This window comes from Poromitra crassiceps, assembly GCF_964638095.1.
Source record: "Poromitra crassiceps genome assembly, chromosome: 17".
Lineage (NCBI taxonomy): Eukaryota > Metazoa > Chordata > Actinopteri > Beryciformes > Melamphaidae > Poromitra > Poromitra crassiceps.
Window position 1 is genome coordinate 17347910 of NC_139635.1, and position 21041 is coordinate 17368950.

General features: G+C 45.9%; 1 protein-coding gene across 1 annotated transcript in view; it reads left to right on the forward strand.

Moving 5' to 3' along the window:
* The window catches only part of pitrm1 (pitrilysin metallopeptidase 1), a 49234-nt gene that overhangs the window by 25729 nt on the left and 2464 nt on the right, over positions 1 to 21041 (forward strand). The window contains exons 13-25 of the mRNA XM_083653489.1: positions 1003 to 1137; positions 3174 to 3312; positions 3630 to 3746; positions 4890 to 5019; positions 5634 to 5754; positions 8737 to 8813; positions 10014 to 10179; positions 10710 to 10810; positions 11123 to 11243; positions 11355 to 11405; positions 12195 to 12307; positions 13813 to 13938; positions 19715 to 19860. Coding sequence (XP_083509615.1) covers positions 1003 to 1137; positions 3174 to 3312; positions 3630 to 3746; positions 4890 to 5019; positions 5634 to 5754; positions 8737 to 8813; positions 10014 to 10179; positions 10710 to 10810; positions 11123 to 11243; positions 11355 to 11405; positions 12195 to 12307; positions 13813 to 13938; positions 19715 to 19860 — 1543 coding nt within the window. The remainder of the gene's footprint in view (positions 1 to 1002; positions 1138 to 3173; positions 3313 to 3629; positions 3747 to 4889; positions 5020 to 5633; positions 5755 to 8736; positions 8814 to 10013; positions 10180 to 10709; positions 10811 to 11122; positions 11244 to 11354; positions 11406 to 12194; positions 12308 to 13812; positions 13939 to 19714; positions 19861 to 21041) is intronic.

The window sequence follows — 21041 nt, forward strand, 5'->3', positions numbered from 1 at the left end:
TTATTGTATGAACTACAAGTAGAACCCTCACACTCTGGAAAAGAGAAAGCAATACTAGGGATGGGCATTTCTAGCAAAAACAAAAATTTGCTTGGCCAAATTAATTTTTTCTCAAGTCAAATTTTACATGGTCTAGTATAGTTGAATCGCTTGGTTTGACCAGGTTAAAAAAAAAAAAACGCATTTTACCGCAAGGTCTATGGAAAAATGAATGGCGGATGAAATCCCATGGACAGGGAGAGGGGGTGACTCTGGCACTCTTTTTGTCAATAGGCAGCCAGACCTACGTTAGCACCGTTAGCATTAGCGTAGCGCCGAGATGGCTCAGGGAACAGTAGACAGAATATCAGCTTTTCTCCATGCAGTAACAAGCCTTAAAACCTTTTCCTTGTGGCTGAGTGTTGCTCTAATATAGACAGTTTAAGACAAAATGTCTACTACATTTCTAGTGTTTCTAGAGCTACTGGGTGCTGCACTGCTGTCAGCTGAGCCTAGAGCCGTTCTGCTCATTGAGATATGATATATGATATATGATATGATATCATTGTTGATGGTTCTGCTCCAGTGCGTACTGCACAGCTCTGGTGCGCAGCTCATACGGCAAAGTCACATGGGCAGACGGTGTCATTCTTAAAGAGACAGGCGCGGGTAAAAAATAAAAAAATATATAAATAATAATAAGAAAAAACTTAAAAAAATAAACGGCGATCTTGATAATGAAAACGATTATTCGAAAATTCTAAATCCGTTGCCCATCCCTAAGCAGTACTAAAGCAAGATTTGTTTCTTCAATGCCATATTTATTATTTTACACTGTTGTTTTCATTATTTGATAAATCATTTGTATCAGCACTTTTTTTTTTTTTTGTTCTGACTCTTTTCACCGTGCTGTTTCCTTGGTGACAGCTAATGATCATCCTAATAAAGTACATTAACGTGTGTGTGTCTGTGTGTGTGTGTGTGTGTGTGTGTGTGTGTGTGCGTGCGCGTGTGTACATGTAGTACATAGCATCGTGTTGGAATCATGATGGCGACCCAGTGGAGCTGCTGCAGATCAGCGACAGCGTGGCAAAGTTCAGACAAACGCTGAAAGAAAACCCCCGCTTCCTCCAGGACAAAGTCCAGCACTACTTTAAGGTCAGTGAGACGAGTCCTGCGTGACTTTTAGAAAGACCAGTGTTGGGGAAGCTACTTTGAAACCATCGCTTAGGAAGCTACCAACTACTTCACAATGGAAGTCGTTGAAACTACAGCAAAGCTACCCTGGGAGAAATGTAGTTTAGGAAACTACAAGCTACGCAGAAAAAGTAGTTCAAACTATTTTGTTAAAAAAAAAAAAAATTACAATGAATGTGTGATATATGAAATAAAATATAATAGCCTACAAAAAAGCACAATGCCAGCAATAATAAGCCTCTCAATTGAGTTTATTGCAATAGTTGACACCCAATACATTCAATGTTATATTTTTGATGTTGTAAACAAATGTGGGTTCTTCTGGGTTTTGTTTTATCAGACAAATAACCAGTAAAGACTTGACTAGGATGGGTTAAGTTTAGGGTAAGAATTTCAGGGCAAGCCAATCAGAGACAGCATAGGCTGTGTATCTTGTCAAGAAATACAGTAACTTTAGCATCCTGCCTGACTTCACAGTCGATGGTGCCTTCAAAGCGATCAGGACGAAAGAAAAAGGGGCCAGTGCTGTCAAATGGGGTTCTAGTTCAACAGTAACGGTAAAATAAAATAAATATATATGCATTCCTTTCATTTTATTGACCAAAATTGTAGTTTGTAGTTTGAGTAGGTAAACTACAGAAAAATGAAGTAGTTTAACTACTTAAGTCACTACCAGCTCAGTGGCCTTTTGGTTTGAGTGTCCGCCCTGAGACTGGGAGGTTGTGAGTTCGATCCCCGGCCGAGTCATACCAAAGACTATAAAAATGGGACCCATTTGCCTCCCTGCTTGGCACTCAGCATCAAAGGGTTGGAATTGGGGGGTTAGATCACCATATGATTCCCGAGTGCGGCGCTGCTGCTGCTCACCGCTCCCCCAGGGGATGGGTCAAATGCGGAGAACAAATTTCGCACACTCAGGTGTGTGACAATCAGTGGGACTTTACCTTTACAGTACCTTCACGCAAATATGAATGTAGTTGAACTACCAGCAAGCTACTGCAAAATGTAGTTCAACTACATGTTCACTACTCCCCAACACTGAGAAAGACTAGTGTGCTTTTATACCTTCAAGATACTTCCTCTGTGTGTAGTGTAGCAGGGCTGGACGATATTGCAACATTTATATTTTATTTTCTTCGGTGACACCTATGGCGATGAGTGGTAATTGCAGGTGAGATCCAAACAGTGTTGCATGATGTGATATTAGTCAGTTTGTTCGACCATAATAACCACCCGTAATGCTAGCAGAGACCAGAGAAAAGTAGCTTGTTATCCTACGTCACACAAGAGTTGTGGGGAACCTACAGTAACCTACAGACTGAGTCTATTGTGTTAGCTCCGCCCACCATGTGAACCTACAGTAACCTACAGACTGAGTCTATTGTGTTAGCTCCGCCCACCCTGTGTCACCACAGACACCAAGTTCATAAATGCTGCTATACTGAAAATGCAAAGGCTTCCATCAATGGGCCATATTCTTAATCACCATTGTGTTAACTCACTATCAGATAGAGAGTGACTTATCAGACATTTATGTAAATGAAAATGTTTGAGATGATTACCGGTACTTTAATAATGTCAAGTAAATCAAAGTTTGAAATTTGGATCAGATATTTTTTTTCCATTATAATTCCATCCATAAGTAACACAATGACAGAATGTATGACTATTTTGGTCATGGGTTTCATATACATTCTATACTAAAACATCTAAAAGCTCAAATCTGATCAGGTGGGGGCCCCTGGGACAAAATCTTGGGGTCTGTGGTCTAATTTGTGTCAGTTTAGGTCCTTGATGTGAAAAAAGTTTGAGAACTGAGTTTGAAAGTCGTCAACATTAGTGTTGTCGGTTCTCAGAAGAACACGTACATTTAGTCCCAGAAAATCCCTCTGGTTTCTGAAACGTAAAATGTTTGATACCTCACATTTCCTTGTTATCAGTTTCGACAGCAGTTGACTTCTGTCAGTTGTGTATCTTGATATGACACTGTGATGCAGGAGAACACCCACAGACTGACTCTGTCCATGAGTCCAGATGAGGCGTACCTGGAGAAACAGGCCCAGGCTGAGGAGGAGAAACTCCAGCACAAGATCCAGGCTCTCTCCGACAGCCACAAGAAGGAGATCTATGACAAAGGTAATAATAATAAGACCGTAATGGTAATATCTTCAAAAGGCGGTCTTGTCATTTGAAATCAGTTGCACCTCAGGATAAATTTCAAAGTTTATTCATTATTAAACTTAAATTAACACACATTGAAAACTTTTTTTTTTGTGGTAATTATTTCTGGTATGTCTATGAAAAACGTGTATCCCACTACTATAATAAGGTGGAGGGGGCGGCGCACGACGCGGTGAGCGGGCGATAATTCTAGTTGGTAAAATGTGTAAGATCATGTTTGGCAGGTAGGTGTTTTTGAGTTTGATGTGTGGTGTGTTTGTTTCGCTGTGCAGGGCTGGAGCTGCTGGCTGCTCAGAGTCAGACGCAGGACGCCTCCTGTCTGCCAGCCCTCAAAGTGTCCGACATCCAGCCCACCATAAACATCACACCTGTACAGATGGGATCTGCAGGTACTGTACAGCAGCACAGCCCCACCACATACTGAGCCCTCAATACCAGCCTGGGGGTCTTACTGAGCCCTCAATACCAGCCTGGGGGTCTTACTGAGCCCTCAATACCAGCCTGGGGGTCTTACTGAGCCCTCAATACCAGCCTGGAGGTCTTACTGAGCCCTCAATACCAGCCTGGAGGTCTTACTGAGCCCTCAATACCAGCCTGGGGGTCTTACTGAGCCCTCAATACCAGCCTGGGGGTCTTACTGAGCCCTCAATACCAGCCTGGGAGTCTTACTGAGCCCTCAATACCAGCCTGGGCGTCACAAGATAATATGAGGCAAGATGATTTATGGGATAAGAAAATAGCATCTTTCTACTAAATACACATATTTTTTTCAGATTATTATTTTTCAGCGATAGCCAGGCCGGAGGCATTATGGATTCGGATTGTCCGTCCGTACGATGTTCGTTAACGCGATATCTGAGGAACGCCTTGACGGAATTTCATCAAATTTACGTCAAACGTCGACTTGGACTCAAGGATGAACTGATTGCATTTTGGTGATCAAAGGTCACTGTGACCTCACAAATGCCATTCTCAAGTTCGTTAACGCGATATCTCACGAACGCTTTGACGGAATTTCTTCCAATTTGGCTCAAACGTTGACTTGGACGCAAGGATGAACTGATTACATTTTGGTGATCAAAGGTCAAGGTCACTGTGGCCTCTCGAACGCCATTTCCACGCTCGATATCTCAGGAAAGCCTTGATGGAATTTCTTCGAATTTGCCTCAAACGTCCACTTGGACTCAAGAATTAACTCATTAGATTTTGGTGGTCAAAGTTCAAGGTCACTGTGACCTCACGAAGCCATGTTCAAGCTCGGTAACGCCATTATCTCAGTAACACCTTGACGGAATTTCTTCACATTTGGCTCACGTCTGGACAGACATGGATGTCGACTGCTCACTTGTTGGCGGAGGCATATAACTGCAGTGTGGTCGTTCTAGTTTACTTTTTCTTCTTCTTATGAAACACCTCTAGGCCTCCTCTGATAATGCTTTTGTCTCAAGAGATTGTACATCACCCTTTGAAAAAAGAGACGATTGGAGATGTATTTATTTTCTTGGTCAGATTAAAGGTCTTGTCTTCCACAGGAGGCGTGGCGGTGCAGTACTGTGAGCAACCCACCAACGGCATGGTTTACTTCAGAGCCATGTGCAGCCTGAACACGCTGCCCGAGGAGCTCCGCCTCTACGTCCCACTCTTCTGCACCGCCGTCACCAAGTGAGGAACGGGTGTGGGTGTGTGTGTGTGCTTGTGTGTGTGTGTGTGTGTGTGTGGGTGTGTGTGCTTGTGTGTGGGTGGGTGTGTGTGCTTGTGTGTGGGTGGGTGTGTGTGCTTGTGTGTGCGCCCTTGTTTTTGTTCCTGCTGTGTTTTGTGTTCCTGATTGTGTGTGCATGCATACAATTACAGGTTTCCCTTAAAGTCTATTCACCTTATGTAGCCACGCCCATTTGACCTGGTTGTGTGGTCGTTTGACGACTTCCGGCAACCAAAAAAAAAAAAATGGCTGGCTGCTCCAATATCATCTAACTCTGAATTAACTAATAATTTAGCCAATTATATGTAACATACCAAATAAAAGCAAACGGCAATGTCTAAGAATGCAATCATTTAAAAAAAGTGGCCCCCGGCAAAGCAAGCTGTGTATCCCTGCAGTACTAGGTAATCCAGTGCTTGTGTGTATAGATACTCTGTTCTCTTACAACTTGCAAAGTGTAAATTAAAAAAGTAACAGCCATGATTATCAAATGTTTGAGTTCCTGTTCTAAAGTGTCTTGTCACCCTCTTCTTCACTGTGTGTGTGTGTGTGTGTGTGTGTGTGTGTCTTCACCCAGGATGGGTTGTGGAGGTCTGGACTACAGGCAGCAGGCCCAGCAGATGGAGCTGAGGACAGGCGGGATGTCCGTCTCCACCCAGGTCATACCTGACTCCACCCAGCTGGACATGTACGAACAGGTCAGCACCAGACTGCCTCCCTGTCTCAAAGTCTCAAATCAATAGTCCCACCCATCCCCATCCCCACCAAGATGCCCCTCACGGCATCATCTAGTCTAGGACATGAATACCACAGTCACATTGACAGTGCTGTGAGGAGCATCATCTAGTCTAGGACATGAATACCACAGTCACATGGACAGTGCTGTGAGGAGCATCATCTAGTCTAGGACATGAATACCACGGTCACATGGACAGTGCTGTGAGGAGCATCATCTACTCTAGGACATGAATACCATGGTCACATGGACAGTGCTGTGAGGAGCATCATCTAGTCTAGGACATGAATACCACGGTCACATGGACAGTGCTGTGAGGAGCATCATCTAGTCTAGGACATGAATACCACAGTCACATGGACAGTGCTGTGAGGAGCATCATCTAGTCTAGGACATGAATACCACGGTCACATGGACAGTGCTGTGAGGAGCATCATCTAGTCTAGGACATGAATACCACGCTCACATGGACAGTGCTGTGAGGAGCATCATCTAGTCTAGGACATGAATACCACAGTCACATTAACAGTGCTGTGAGGAGCATCATCTAGTCTAGGACATGAATACCACAGTCACATTAACAGTGCTGTGAGGAGCATCATCTAGTCTAGGACATGAATACCACGCTCACATGGACAGTGCTGTGAGGAGCATCATCTAGTCTAGGACATGAATACCACAGTCACATTAACAGTGCTGTGAGGGCATCATCTAGTCTAGGACATGAATACCACAGTCACATTAACAGTGCTGTGAGGAGCATCATCTAGTCTAGGACATGAATACCACAGTCACATTAACAGTGCTGTGAGGGCATCATCTAGTCTAGGACATGAATACCACAGTCACATTAACAGTGCTGTGAGGGCATCATCTAGTCTAGGACATGAATACCACGGTCACATTAACAGTGCCGTGGATGCCATGCACTGCATTTTGGCCGTAATGCCCCTTCTAATCTACCCACATGGCCAGTTTGGCATGCCCTGTGTTGAACTGGTTGTGGTGCCCTTAAAAGAAAGCTGTGTATTTCCTCATTTAAAACTACATGCGACCCAGTAAATAAACAAACTCACGTTTCCCTCAGTCATGAAAATGGTAAATGGACTGCATTTACAGTATATAGCGCTTGTATCCAAAGCACTTTACAATGTGCCAACATTCACCCATTCACACACCGAAGGCGGCCAGCTGCCACGCAGGGTGTCGGCACAGCCATCGGGAGCAATTTGGGGTTCAGTGTCTTGCCCAAGGACACTTCGACATGCGGACTGGAGGAGCCGGGGATCGAACCACCGACCTTCTGATTAGTGGATGACCCGCTCTACCTCCTGAGCCACAGCCACCCCCAGTCATCACTCATCACGCTGGACATCAACAGTACTATATGCTAGATTCCTCCAACTCCCGCAAATATATACAGTATAGGCCTAATTATGTTAACATTTACAGCTAATAATTAAAGGGATACACCACTTTTTCGGGAGTTTAGCTCATTTGCCATATCCCCCCCACATAACCAAGGTACACCATGTCTTTACCATCACTGTCTGAGCAGTATACAGTGAGCTACAGTCCTGAAGTTAGTAAGTATCGCCTTAGAATGGAGGCCAATGGTACACCCGTTCAAAATAACCAAAAACACATCTAATAGCGCCAAAATACATGTTGTGCTTCGGGTACTTAATATTAATCCATAGTTACGTGAAACGTCAACACCGAGTTACTTCCTTGTTTGCCTGTAAAGATCGCTTCCGCTGTACCGCGCATGCCTGGTGGCCATGTTTAGAAAGTAATTCCGGCTATCTATTTACCTTAAAGCAAAATTATTTCTCCACATTTGGATTCATATTTCATCGCATGGTGAGTACCCGAAGCACATGCATTTTGGCACTATTAGATTTGTGTTTTTGGTTATTTTGAACGAGTGTACCATTGGCCTCCATTCTAAGGTGATACTAACTTCACGGCTGTAGCTCACTGTATACTGTGCGGACAGTGACGGTAAAGGCATGGTGTACCTTAGTTATGTGGGGGGGATATGGCAAATGAGCGAAACTCCCAAAAAACTGCCGTATCCCTTTACAGTCGGTAAAGTTTTCCTATAGAGAGGCAAAGTGGAACGTCACTTCCTGCTTCAGCACTGTACCAGAGATTTTCATCCGCCATTTATTTTCCCATAGACATTTCATAAAATGCTTATAAAATAGGTGTACTTCATCGAACCAAACGGTTCAGCTAACGCTATAATCGTGAGAGGCCATAGAACATTTCACTCGGACCAAAACCTAAAAAAAAACTAAAAAATATTTTCTTTAAACCCGCATTTCTTTTAACATTTTGGTCCCAGTGAAATGTTATATCTGTACCGTTTGGTTTGAACCATTAAAACTATTTTTATACGCATTTTACGAAATGTGTATGGGAAAATAAATGGCGGATGAAAATCTCTGGTACAGTGCTGAAGCAGGAAGTAGGCGGTCACTTTGCCTCTCTGTGTCTTTATCTCTGTATATTGACCTGACCACTACGCTGCATACAGACACTAAGACAAATTCCTCGTATGTAATTTGCATACTGTGGCAATGAAAGTGATTCTGATTCTGATCAGTTTAAATGTACAGCGGCTAATTTGCTGTAATGAAGAATAATATGAGCCTTGTTGAGAGCAACAAAAATGCAAACGGCAGACGCTGTTAGGGGACATCTGTAATTTGTAGCTACAGAAAATAACCTGGATTACACTTAGGTCATCGTGTGTGTTTTTTGTAACATTGATCATGAAAATATATGTATTCAGTTGAAAGAAGATTGTGTGTTTTTCTTGGGAGAAGGAAGGCACCACAAAGCAATTCTGCTTCGGTCACCCAAAATGGCCAGCAGAGGTGCTGCTGAGGCAAAGTGTAACTGATATCTGCCGTTCCCTCTGTGTTCTGTGTTGCAGGGTGTCCTGCTGTTCTCCTCCTGCCTGGAGAGGAACCTCCCACACATGTTCCAGCTGTGGAGCAACATGTTCAACAGGTGCTTTCACACTGCCTGGCAGCAGCTGGAGAAACCAGCCGATGGAAGTCTGTTCCATTTATGAACAGAATAACACCGGATTATGTTATCTCATTATGTTGTCCCTGGAGAGTTGGTTGCGGCAGATCTTTTGGGCAACATTGCCAATCAGCAGTCAAAGTATCACCGTTGCTACAGTATAGACAGAATGACTTAACTCTTACAGCAGCTAGCAACCAGTTAGCTCAAATTGAAGGCAGAGTAATTGGGCTGGGTATCTGTATCTGTATCGACTGAAATAACCCAGTACCAAGTAGTATTGAAACTTCTCCAGTCAAACAATACCTACCATACGATATCGACTGTACCATACCATGCCATACAGTCTGTGGTGGGGAAGTCGAGCTGCTGTAGATTAGTAGAAGCTGGAGAGACAGTTGACGGTCGGAGAGATGGCATTCCGGTACGGGATGGGTTTAGCACCCCAGACCGGCTCTCTCGTGAGGGAGAAATCCACAAACGCTACGGATTAGCCTCCCAAAAATCTGTGTAAATATCGGCGCGGCCTGGGGTCTTCCAGGCTAGAGCGAGGTGCTCGGCACAGCCGAATGACGTGCAACGCACAGGCCTTCTTGAGGCATCCACTCTGCCTCTGGATGCCTTTGCCCCGGGAGGGCCTGGTGAGACGAAGGAGGTGAGCGGCTGGGAGACAACCCATAGCGCCTTAGAGCCTCCATGCACCGAAGGGTCTCGCAATGCTGCGGTGTAGCACTATCTCTATTGCAGCGGATTGGGTGTGATCGGCCCTTCCGCGGGCAACGTTGCAGACAGAGTAGTAAGGCTGATCCGTGAGCGGCTGCTTCTGGGACGCGGGTCGGGGTCTTAATCGGCCTCGGCTGGGTCTACTGGGCGAGGGTGTATGATGTTGACAGACCCGAAACGCCTTACGACCCCAGTCAACATCACTGATGACGCGTCCCAGCGCATGCTGAAGTATGTATTTATGTAACGAATAAAGAAAGATATTGGATGAAGTGCTCTTGATATCGGTAGGAAGTAGATTCGTAGAACAAAGAAAGATATTGGATGAAGTGCTTTTGATATCGGTATCACTTTGAGGGTACTGGTATTGGTACTGATATCGTTATATTTAAAACGATATCCACTCCCACAGAGTAAGGAGGGCGATAAACTAAGCAACGTTTTTCATCTGTCCTCCAGCCCCCACTTTGAAGATGAGGAGCGCCTGAGGGTGCTGGTGATGATGTCAGCACAGTATTTGGCCAATGGGATCTCCGACTCTGGTCACATGTATGCTATGACCCGGGCGGGCCGGAACCTGAGTCCAGCAGGAGAGCTCGCGGAGAGTTTTGGAGGGATGGAACAGGTACCAGATACCAGTTTTGTTCACATGGCCCCTAGCGCTCAGATGGTACTGTAGATATTTTAGAAGATGACTCACTCCGTAGAGGGGGGCAGAAATAGATTGAACTCCATTTTTACAGTTTTACAACTTTTTTTGTTTTGTTACAAAAATCTGCCTAACTCCAACCTGTGGGTGAACAAGATTTATAGCATATCAATATTTCTTCTCTCACAGAGACAGCATAAGCATAGCCATGCATAACAAACCACTGATATGATATAGGCTAGGCCTAAAACAAAGTTTGTTTTTCCTCAAAAAATAACTACAATGAAAACATACATTTTATTATTGGATGTTAGTACCTGGAAATAGGGGCCTTTCCTTCCTTGGTCAATACCGTAGGTCGTAGGACTTGTTCACAAGCATGTTTTTATATTTGTGTAATTTAGTTTTTGCTTCTCAGATCTTTCTCTTTGTCTTTGGTGCTGTTTCTCAAATGTAGCAGTAGTTTTTGTGACAGACTTGATGCGTTTTGCCTGTTTGAATATTAGGTGAAGTTTATGAAGAGGATAGCGGAGACGTCTGACCTCACCCAAGTCCTCCGAACTCTGCCCCGAATCAAAAAACACCTCTTCAACCCTGACAACATGAGGTGGGGAGCACATTACCACTCTTGATATGATCTCATATGATATGACTGAGTGCATATGTTTTGATATGATCTTTTATGATATGACTGAGTTGCATGTGTGTTTTTAGCACAGTTTTACTTTTGGGTCTCTCTGTGAGCCAGAAAGATTACTTTTGGCGTCAGTGTAGATTTTTTGTTCTTAATACAGTACAACTGAACTGAAAATAGGTCTACTTTTATTGAAGATGCTAAAAACGATATCATTTTGTTATGTATGCATGCTTTATGTCATGTCGTTCATTTTGTTTCAAATGAATGTTTTTGTCCTTCAAGGTGTGCAGTCAATGCAACTCCACAGAAAATGTCAGACGCAGCTGGACACTTGGACAGTTTCATCAAGGACGTTGCCGGGAACAGGAGCGAACGCAAATCTGTCAGACCAAATATTATTGAGGTATGGCTTTCAGCTGATATACAGGAGCAATCTGTCAATATGTTTTGTTTCTCGTTCAGTGACTTCAGCTTTTGATTTACACTTTTCTTCTTCTTCTGTTTTTCTTTATAGAGGCCGTTGGACCCCCTGGCTGGATCTGGTCCAAGTAGGAAACTCATCTCTGTAAGTTCAGTGTAACTTCCAGTCCAGAAACATGATTTTGATTTCATACTGCACTGCCGAGTGTAGACTTAAAGGTGCTTTGTGTAGCATTTTAACATCAAGGACTCATTACTACATTCATTTTAACATCAAGGAATCATTACTAGATTAATTTTAACATCAAGGACTCATTACTACATTCATTTTAACATCAAGGAATCAGGACTACATTAATTTCCGGGGGCAGGAAGCAACGAGGCTTAGGGGGAAATGTAGTTTTCATTTGAGAAATAGAAATAACAACGGAGATGAGAAAAGTACACACATCCTTTACTTACGTAGAAGTACAGTTACTTATGTAAAACAAGACCGGTAAAAGTAGAAGTACTGATTCAACCGGTTTACTCAAGTAAAAGTAAAAAAAAATACAAATACAGGGTGAGTTAAGGGGAGACGGTAGTTTCTCCAGTCTCCACCCTAAATTGAGCGCGCGAGATTTCTAGTACTAATATAATTTGACAAATGTTGCCACGGCGGACAATTTTGCCCAACTGTGATGTCACTCATGCAGTTGTGATGTCATCAGTGATGTCACTCACACAACTGTGATTTAGTATGAGCCAATGTTGCTCTTGCTAGGCGCCAGTTGCACGATGGCGCCTAGGTGGGTGGGCAGTGTCTTTCTGTATGTCAGTCCAGAGTCTCCACCCTAGAAATGGATTTCTAGTTGATTATAATGGATTCAAGTCATTCTCGTTCTTGTTCCATGTCTCAATACCAACTTGTCACAAACACCATGTTCCCTCTCAGGAGCCTCATTTCCAGCCATGTCAGATGAAGACGTTCTTCCCGCTGCCGTTCCCCGTCAACTTTGTCAGCGAGTGTATCCGCACCGCCCCGTTCAGCCACCAGGACTACGCCAGGTCACTCGTCTTTTACTGACTTGACTCTGTTTACCTTTGTATCACTTATTTTCTAGGATTAATTATCACAGGTGCCGCTTCAAAATAAGCTTTATTATGTGACTTTCCTTTGTTACATTTCAATATGACTTCCGTAGAACTTAATATAATATATTAATTATGTATGCTGTTAAATGTGTTTTGATATGACTTTACTGGATAGTTTTGGGTGATTTATGCATTTTCTTATTGACTTTTTCATCTGACTCCACTAACTTTTCATGGATTGTTTTAACTCATTGAGTGCCATGGACGAGTATGTTCGTCATTTCGTTTAGTAACGTAGAGTGCCAAGGACGAGTATGTTCGTCAATTGCGTTTTTTGACGGTGGGACGTGGATCAAAGCATCAGGCATCTCCTGTACAAATATGGGAGCTATTGAAGGTGTAAAACCTATTTTACGGACTCATTAGGTGGCGACAGTGCTCTCCAGATTACAGAAAGGTCCGAAAACTGCAGGAAAAAGCCGTGATCAAAGAGAAACCGATGCATGCTGCAGCCAGAGCCATATAGATTGCTCTGTCTGCAGCTGACGGCTGCGAACATCAGTCAATCCGCGCTCACAACTGAGCTCCTCTGCCTCTGTCTGTCTGTCTGCATATAGTTTCTCCACACGATTACCCACCAGAAAGGCAGCACCCGACGCCGAAGGGCCAAACCTTTACCTGCAGTCCCGTTTGGCATTTCCTTGTCGCGCTGTGAGCCGCCCGGGAGCCGCCCGGCGCAAAAACGGAGGCTCCGAAAATAGACTGGGTGCGTGTGGGGAGGAGTTTGCAGCTGAGTGGGGGAGAGGGGGGTGGGGCACGCAGGCTCCACAGAACTACACCAGGTCACTACATCAGAAAATATTAGCTAGAGTCAGTGAATGTGCTTGAAATGCTGCATTTCACAAAAGGCTGAATATCTCAGCTTATAATTTGAAATGCCTGAAAACGCTGAAAACAACCTATCTTCTCCGGCTCATAACTAAAGAACGGAAAATGGTATCAATAAACTTTTTTTTGCTGATGATACAATAGAGTCTCCTTGTTCTTTTTGCGTGTTCGGTGTTTAAATAGTAATATCACACAATATTCTGTGGGCCTCGAGAAATCACTGAAAACGCTCTGAAACTCTGGCACTGGGAGCGTCCGTTCTCCAAAAGTGGCTGGCACTCAATGAGTTAAATACAAGAACATGGTGCCCTTTTCCCCCCTTGTATTATATTTATCTGACTTTTTACTTAGTCTTTTCAGTATATTACTTTTTCAATCTAACTTTGTATGGTGTGGCTTTGTACATTTTTGGATGACTTTTCACTATTAATTTCCACAGAGTGAACTTTCCATTTAAATACTCTTGCTGTTAAAATATGATCTTTTGCCCATGTATTTGTCTCGTGTGACTTCAGTTGATGACTTTTCACTGGAAGACTTTGACTTGTCACTGTTGCTGACACCTGCTGTGCTCTCTCTCTCTCTGTCAGTCTGTGTGTGCTGGCCAGGATGATGACGGCCAAGTTTCTCCACGGAGAGATCAGAGAGAAGGGCGGAGCCTATGGGGGCGGGGCCAGGATGGGAGGAGGCGGTGTCTTCTCCTTCTACTCCTATAGGTGGGCAGCAGTGCGCCGCTATGGTCACACTTGTCAGGGTTGTGATGAACCTATTGCAAGAAGAAGGGTGAAAAATAATATAGCAGTTACTGGCTAAATAGTCATTTTGTTACTTAGGCAGTTTGGCAGGTAAACGGCTCATTTTCAGGTCTTAAAGCAGAACTTACCTTAGTGATTGACGCGGCGCCGGGAGAGGGCGACTCGCTGGGAGCTCCGTGACTTCATAGACAAATAGGCTTATTATTCTAGTGTAAACGCGTTTTGTTTTAATTTCGTTGCTTCGACTCGTTTTGTAAATACCTATTGTATATAACAGTGTTTTGAATAGTGTAGATAGAGGCGTCTTCGCACTTTTCTTTTCAAGAAACTGCACGGACGGCGGGACCCCTTTGTTCGCTCTTTGTTCGCTTGTTCGCTCGTTGTTTGCTACAACAACACCCGCTTCCCCACAATGGAGGAGGGCAAGGACGCGGACGCGGATATCAGCGTCGGGATAAAATATAACAGGGACGCGCTGATCCAAATCAGGAACGAACGGATATATTCCAACAGTAACTGGCAAGCTCCCGACTTTATGGAATTTCCTGAACTCATAAAACAACACCGGAGGAGAGGTAAGCGAGGAGGGATACTCGCCCGCTTAAGAAGACGCACGGACAAGCCACCCCTGCCCAGCATCCTGCTGGCAAATGTCCAATCTTTGGAAAACAAGCTTTGTGAACTAAGAGCGCGCGCAAAATACCAAAAAGACATAGCGCGATGTAACGTTCTATGCCTAACGGAAACCTGGCTTACTCCTGACACAACGGACCATTCTATCGCGTTACCAGGATTCAGTGTGTTCAGAGGAGACAGAAACGAACGATCCGGTAAGATGAAGGGAGACAAATCGTTTGTCTAATGATTAACGTAAACTGGTTTGTAAACATCACAGTCATTGGGAGACACTGCTCGGAGGACCTTGAATATGTAATGCTTCAATGCGTGCCGTTCTGGAGTCCACGAGAATTCACAACAGTAACCGTAATGGGGGTATACGTCCCTCCACAAGCAAACGCCATGGTCGCACTGAAGGAGCTGCAACGAGCGATCAGCGCACAGGAGGCAAAACAACCGGAAATGGCCCTGGTGGTGACTGGTGATTTTAACAGGGCAAACCTGAGAGTTAGAATGCCCACGCTGTACCAGCATGTCCATTTCCCCACCAGAGGCAAAAATACACTGGATAAATGCTACACAAATATCCGCCATGGCTACAAGGCCGTACCCCGCCCACCTTTCGGCAAATCAGACCACGCCTCCATCCTGCTGGTGCCCAGGTACCAACACAAACTGAAAAAACAGCCCCTGGCATTCCGAACCGCCCACTGCTGGTCAGACCAATCAGACGACATCCTGAGGGACTGTTTTGACCAAGTAGCATGGGAGGAGTTCAAAGCGGCGGGAGACCTTGGCGCGTACGCAGAGACGGTGTCATGCTTTATAAAGAAGTGCACCGACGACATAGTCCCCACAAAGAGGGTCAGAATAATGCCAAACCAAAAGCCCTGGGTCAACAGCGATGTCAGGGCTGCCCTACACGCCAGGACCACCGCCTTCAGTTCAGGCACACCGGAACAATACAAGCAGGCACAATATGCCCTCCGGACCGCTATTAAAAAAGCACAGAGAGATTATGGAAGGCAGCTGGAGTCAAAACTGGACACCAACAACCCCAGACACCTGTGGAGAGGTCTCCATGCTGCTACAGACTTCAAAGAGGTGAAACGACAGAACCCCAGCACGTCACCCACCCTACCAGACGAACTCAACGCGTTCTACGCTAGGTTCGACCCCTCTGCTAGAGCGCCTCCCCTCCTCCCCCCCCCTCTCCCACCCCTCTCCCACTCTCCTCCCCCCCATCACCTCCCACCCTCTCCTCCCCCCCACCACCCCTCCTCCTCCCCTCTCCTCCCCCCCCTGCCACCTCCCTCCCCCCATCACCCCCCCCCCTCCTCCCCTCTCCCCCCTGCCACCTCTCCCCCCTCATCACCTCCGCCCCCCTACCACCCTTCCTCCCCCCCCCCCCCCGACCACCACCCTCCCTCCTCTCCCCGCCCCCACCAAAACCCCTCCCCCCCCCACCCCTCAGCACCCCCACCCCCTCCCATTCCCACCTAACCACCAACCCCCCCCCCCCCCCACCTCCCAACCCCCACAGATCCAGACCGCCCTCTCACCATCACTGAGGACGAAGTGTGCCGGTCGTTCCTGCGTATCAACCCACGCAAGGCGGCCGGCCCGGACGGCATCCCCGGGCGGGTCCTCAAAGCCTGCGCCTACCAGCTGGCAGCCGTATACACAGACATCTTCAACCAGTCTCTCTCCCTCCGACGAGTTCCCTCCTGCTTCAAGGCAGCAACAATCATCCCCATTCCCAAACAGCAAAAAGTGACCAGCCTCAATGACTGGCGCCCTAAAGCCCTCACGCCAATAGCCAGCAAGTGCTTTGAAAAGCTGGTCATATCAAAGATCCGCCCCACACTCCCCCCGGACCACGACCCGCTACAGTTTGCATACCGCCCCAACAGGAGCACAGCGGATGCAGTAGCACACGTGCTCCACACCGCCCTGTCCCACCTGGAGGGGAAGGACACCTATGTGAGAATGCTGTTTGTGGACTACAGCTCAGCATTCCACACCATAGTACCCTCCAGGCTGGTAAGCAAACTCAGGGACCTGGGACTAAACACAGCGATGTGCGACTGGATCCTGGACTTCCTGACAGACCGCCGCCAGGTGGTGAGGGTGGGCAACCTCACCTCCTCCCCGCTGACCATCAGCATAGGAGCGCCCCAGGGGTGCGTCTCCAGCCCCTTCTGGTACGACCTCTACACCCACGACTGCGTGGCGACTCAAACTTCAAACACCATCGTGAAGTTTGCAGACGACACAGCAGTCGTGGGGCTGGTCTCGGGGGGGCGACGAGACAGCCTACAGAGGGGAGGTGAGGGTCCTGGAACAATGGTGCCAGGACAACCACCTCTCTCTGAACGTCTCCAAGACCAAGGAGATCATCGTGGACTACAGGAGAGGGGGGGGCACACACCCCCCAATCACCATCAACGGCACAGTGGTGGAAAGGGTGGACAGCTTCAAGTACCTGGGAGTCAACATCCACCAGGACCTGACCTGGGCCGGCCACACCGCCACTGTTGTCAAAAAGGCCCAACAGCGAATACACGGACTCAGGCGCCTGAAGAAGTTTGGGCTAAGGAAAGAAATCCTCAGGGACTTCTACAGAGGCACCATTGAAAGCCTGCTGACTGGCTGCTTCACCGCCTGGTACGGGAACTGTACCACCATGGACCGCAGGGCGCTACGGAGGGTGAGGCGCGCGGCCCAGCACGTAACTGGAGACGAGTTGCCAGAACTGCATGAACTGTATAACCAGCGGTGCCTCAGGAGGTCCCTGAAGATCATCAAAGACACAAACCATCCCCACAACAGCCTGTTCTCCCTGCTACCCTCAGGGAGGAGATACAGGCTTCCAAAAGCACGCACAAATCGCTTGAGGAACAGTTTCTTCCCGCAGGCCACGAGACTCCTTAACATACACAAATAGTGTAGTAGTCGTACCGTACCGTACTGCAGCTGCTACCATTATGTATGCCTAATGTTTAATTGTATGTCTAACAAGGTACATGCTATTTGCACCTGTATGTCAATTACGTCGAACTGTATAACCATTTTTAGCGCGAGCCCTTTAACAGCGCAATGCATCATGGGTTAGCAGCTAGTTAGTTATGTCACATGGCAGTAAAACGCCACTGAATGACCAAATTGAACTTTTAACCATTTCGAGTAACACTGTTTCCATACGGACCACCAACGTTAGTTTGTTGTTTATAACGTCGCTATATTTATAACGTTCTCTATCTGATACACTGAAAATACTGGGAGGCGGGCCATAGCGTCTCTGTCGATGATTTGATTTGACAGTTGTGGGCGTTGGCCAATCCTGGCATGTTTCGCCCCCAAATCGAGTATGTTCTGGCACTAAATGAGTGGGTTCTAGGACAACGAGGCTCTCTGAGGCACGAGCCAACTACGTTAACGTGGAGCATTGGGGTAAATACAATATTCCTGGAATGCAAGTTTAACGAACCAGTTACATGTCCTCTGCATTCTACATCAAATGAAGATTACTGTTTGTTTTATTTTGTATGTTACATACTTATTGACCAAGTTATGTTAGTTTATGGGCTAGGAAGATAGGCTATAGGCGGCCATCTTGCCTGAGTTTTCAAATCAAGTAGAATACCGTTTTGCCAGAAATCTTGGGGGGGTAAGTTCTGCTTTAACCATTTAGAAAAAATCTATTCACCTAACATAGAAAATAGTGAAAGTCACTATAGGGACTTAGGGTGTATTCACACCTATCTCGTTTGGAGCAGTTGTTCCGAAACAGAGAGCATTTTCCCCCTTGGTGCGGTTCGTTTGGGGGAGTGTGAACACAGCAATCGCACTCGGATGCGGGACAAAACAAGCGGACCGAGATCGCCAAGAAAGGGTGGTCTCGGTCCGCTTTAAACGAACTCTGGTGCGGTTCGTTTGTGGTGAGAACGTGATCCGACCTCGATCCGCCACAACTGCAGTAAACGGTGCGCATTTTTGGATAAACCAGCTGCCGTAGTCAGCTGCACTGTGCGTAATGGCCTGAAGAACGAGCATTTTTATCGTTTAAAAACAACATCTTTCAGATCCTGTTTTGGCGACTTGTGACTTGCATCGATAAACTTTGGGGGATTTTTGGATCATCACATCAGCAGTTTGAACTCAATCAACTTACCTAGGACCATGGGAAGCAACGTTAATGTGTTGAATCTCTATGGATTTTGCCTGTAAATTGTGTGCGGGTGCTGCTGGCTCCCTCTCTCCCTCCCTCTCTCTCCCTCTCTCTGGTCTCCATTCAATAAATGAAAACAAATCGTGGTAATCAGAGCCAGTCTTCTTTGTGATAAGATTGTCTGGTTCAATCAGACAATCAGACTGATTGCATGTCTTCCTCAAAATGTCCGTTATTATTAAATTATTTATTAATATTTTATTCCTGACAGGACAGGTGTTCATATAGCCTATGTCTCGGCTAATCCTCATCTCCGTGATAGCCTAATAGCAGAATTTGCGAGGGTCTTTGATCTTCTATCTCCAAATTCCCGATAGCCTAAATAGGCTAAATAATTACATAGGCTACATAGCCTACATTAATAAATAAAGAAAGAACTTTCTCCCTCTCTCTCTCTCCCGATCCCTCCCTCTTTCTTTCCTTCTCTCTCTCTCTCTCTCTCCTCGCACGGCGCACGCCCGACATAGCCTACACGTCTAACAAAACGCATTCTTATAATCATAATAGGAAAATCTCTGGGAATTATTTTGTCCATCCCGAGAGGCTATTAGCCTATCAGAGTGTCTGCTGGCCAATCCAGGAAGTTTGACAATACTATTTGGACCGTTTCATTTGTGGCTGTGTGAACACAAACGAACCAAGGCACAAATGCAACAATTGTATCAATTAAGTACCTGAATCGGAACAAAGCAAATTACCTACAGGTGTGAATACACCCTTAGGCTGGTGCTGAACATTGTGCCCACTCAAGCTTTAATTATATTTATAGATGAGAATGACGATATTTTAAACAACTAAAACTGAACTACGGTAAATTTGGTTCCATGGAGGAGTCAGCCTTCATGCTGATAGATACAACAACTTGTTGATCTCTCCTCTCTCCGTCAGGGATCCGAACTCGTTGCAGACTCTGTCTGCATTTCGTAAAGGTGTGGACTGGGCCAAGTCAGGCCAGTTCACCCTGCAGGACATCGATGAAGCCAAGCTGTCCGTCTTCTCCGCCGTCGACTCTCCAGTGGCTCCTTCAGATAAAGGTGAGCTCTCCCCTCCTGGTCGCTGCACTAGCACCTCTAGTCGGTCAGAGCGCCTGGTCAGGGTGAAAGGGAACTGGTGGGAATACCGTGGAAATTGCGTGATCCTCCCACGTGCTGTGCATCCTGCCGGTGAAGCTCCCCGCTGTCAGATGAAAAGAAGTGGCTGTCAACTGCGCATGTGTCGGAGGAAGCCTGGTGCTAGTCTCAGCTCTCCCAAGATCGGCAGAGGGTGGAGCAATGACCTGGGCAGCCAATACGGCAGCATGGTGATAAATTGGCCAAGTATAATTGGGGAGAAAATGGGGAAAAATCAGAGAGAGAGAAAAAAGTGAGTCTTATTAAAACCATTCATTCATATACAAGCGCTGATAACTAGCCAAGATGTGTAAATCCCTTCCCACCTCCCATACATACACGCTAGAGATGCGCGGATGAGCTTTTATGCCATTCTAATCCGCGTGTATGCATGAACCGTCCGCCCGCCATAAATCGCCGCAAATTATTTCATACTATTTATAGATCCGCGCCCACCATGCACCCGACGCTATAAACGCTATAAAACGCTACAAAAGGAGTGAACTTACGGTTTCTGCTCCCGTTGATGCGATCGCTGCAGTCCAAGAATCCAAATAAACTTCCATGCTGTATTATGTCCAGTCCACCACTTGCCCTCATGTAGCTTACTCGGCTAATGCTATAGCTTTAAGTTTAGTTTACTTGATTGCCTCATTGTATGGGAAAATACGAATGCCTCTTCTTTTCAAACACGTCTTCAGCGGAGACTCCTTTTTGAGGGTGACATCATTGACCATATATGGACGAAAAGTGGAGCGTAGCGACCTAGCATATGGCTCTTGTTGTGTTTACGACCGTGGATCCTTTGGGGGATCTACAATAGGTGACTAAGAATGTGCCTGAGGAAAATTGTAGCTTAAAATACGTTCATAGACTAGAGAACGTAATTAATATTATTGTTCCTCATTAATGATACATCGTTTCAACCGCCCGCAACCCAATCAGAATGTTTATTTTTATGATACTGCCCGCCCGCGGGGCGGGATATCCGCGGTCAGCGTGGTTATAACTGCGGCCCGCGCATCACTAATACACGCCCACTCATACCCATCCACCTATTACCCTTCAGAACACGTGAAGAATGTACAAGAGATCATGATTTGTTT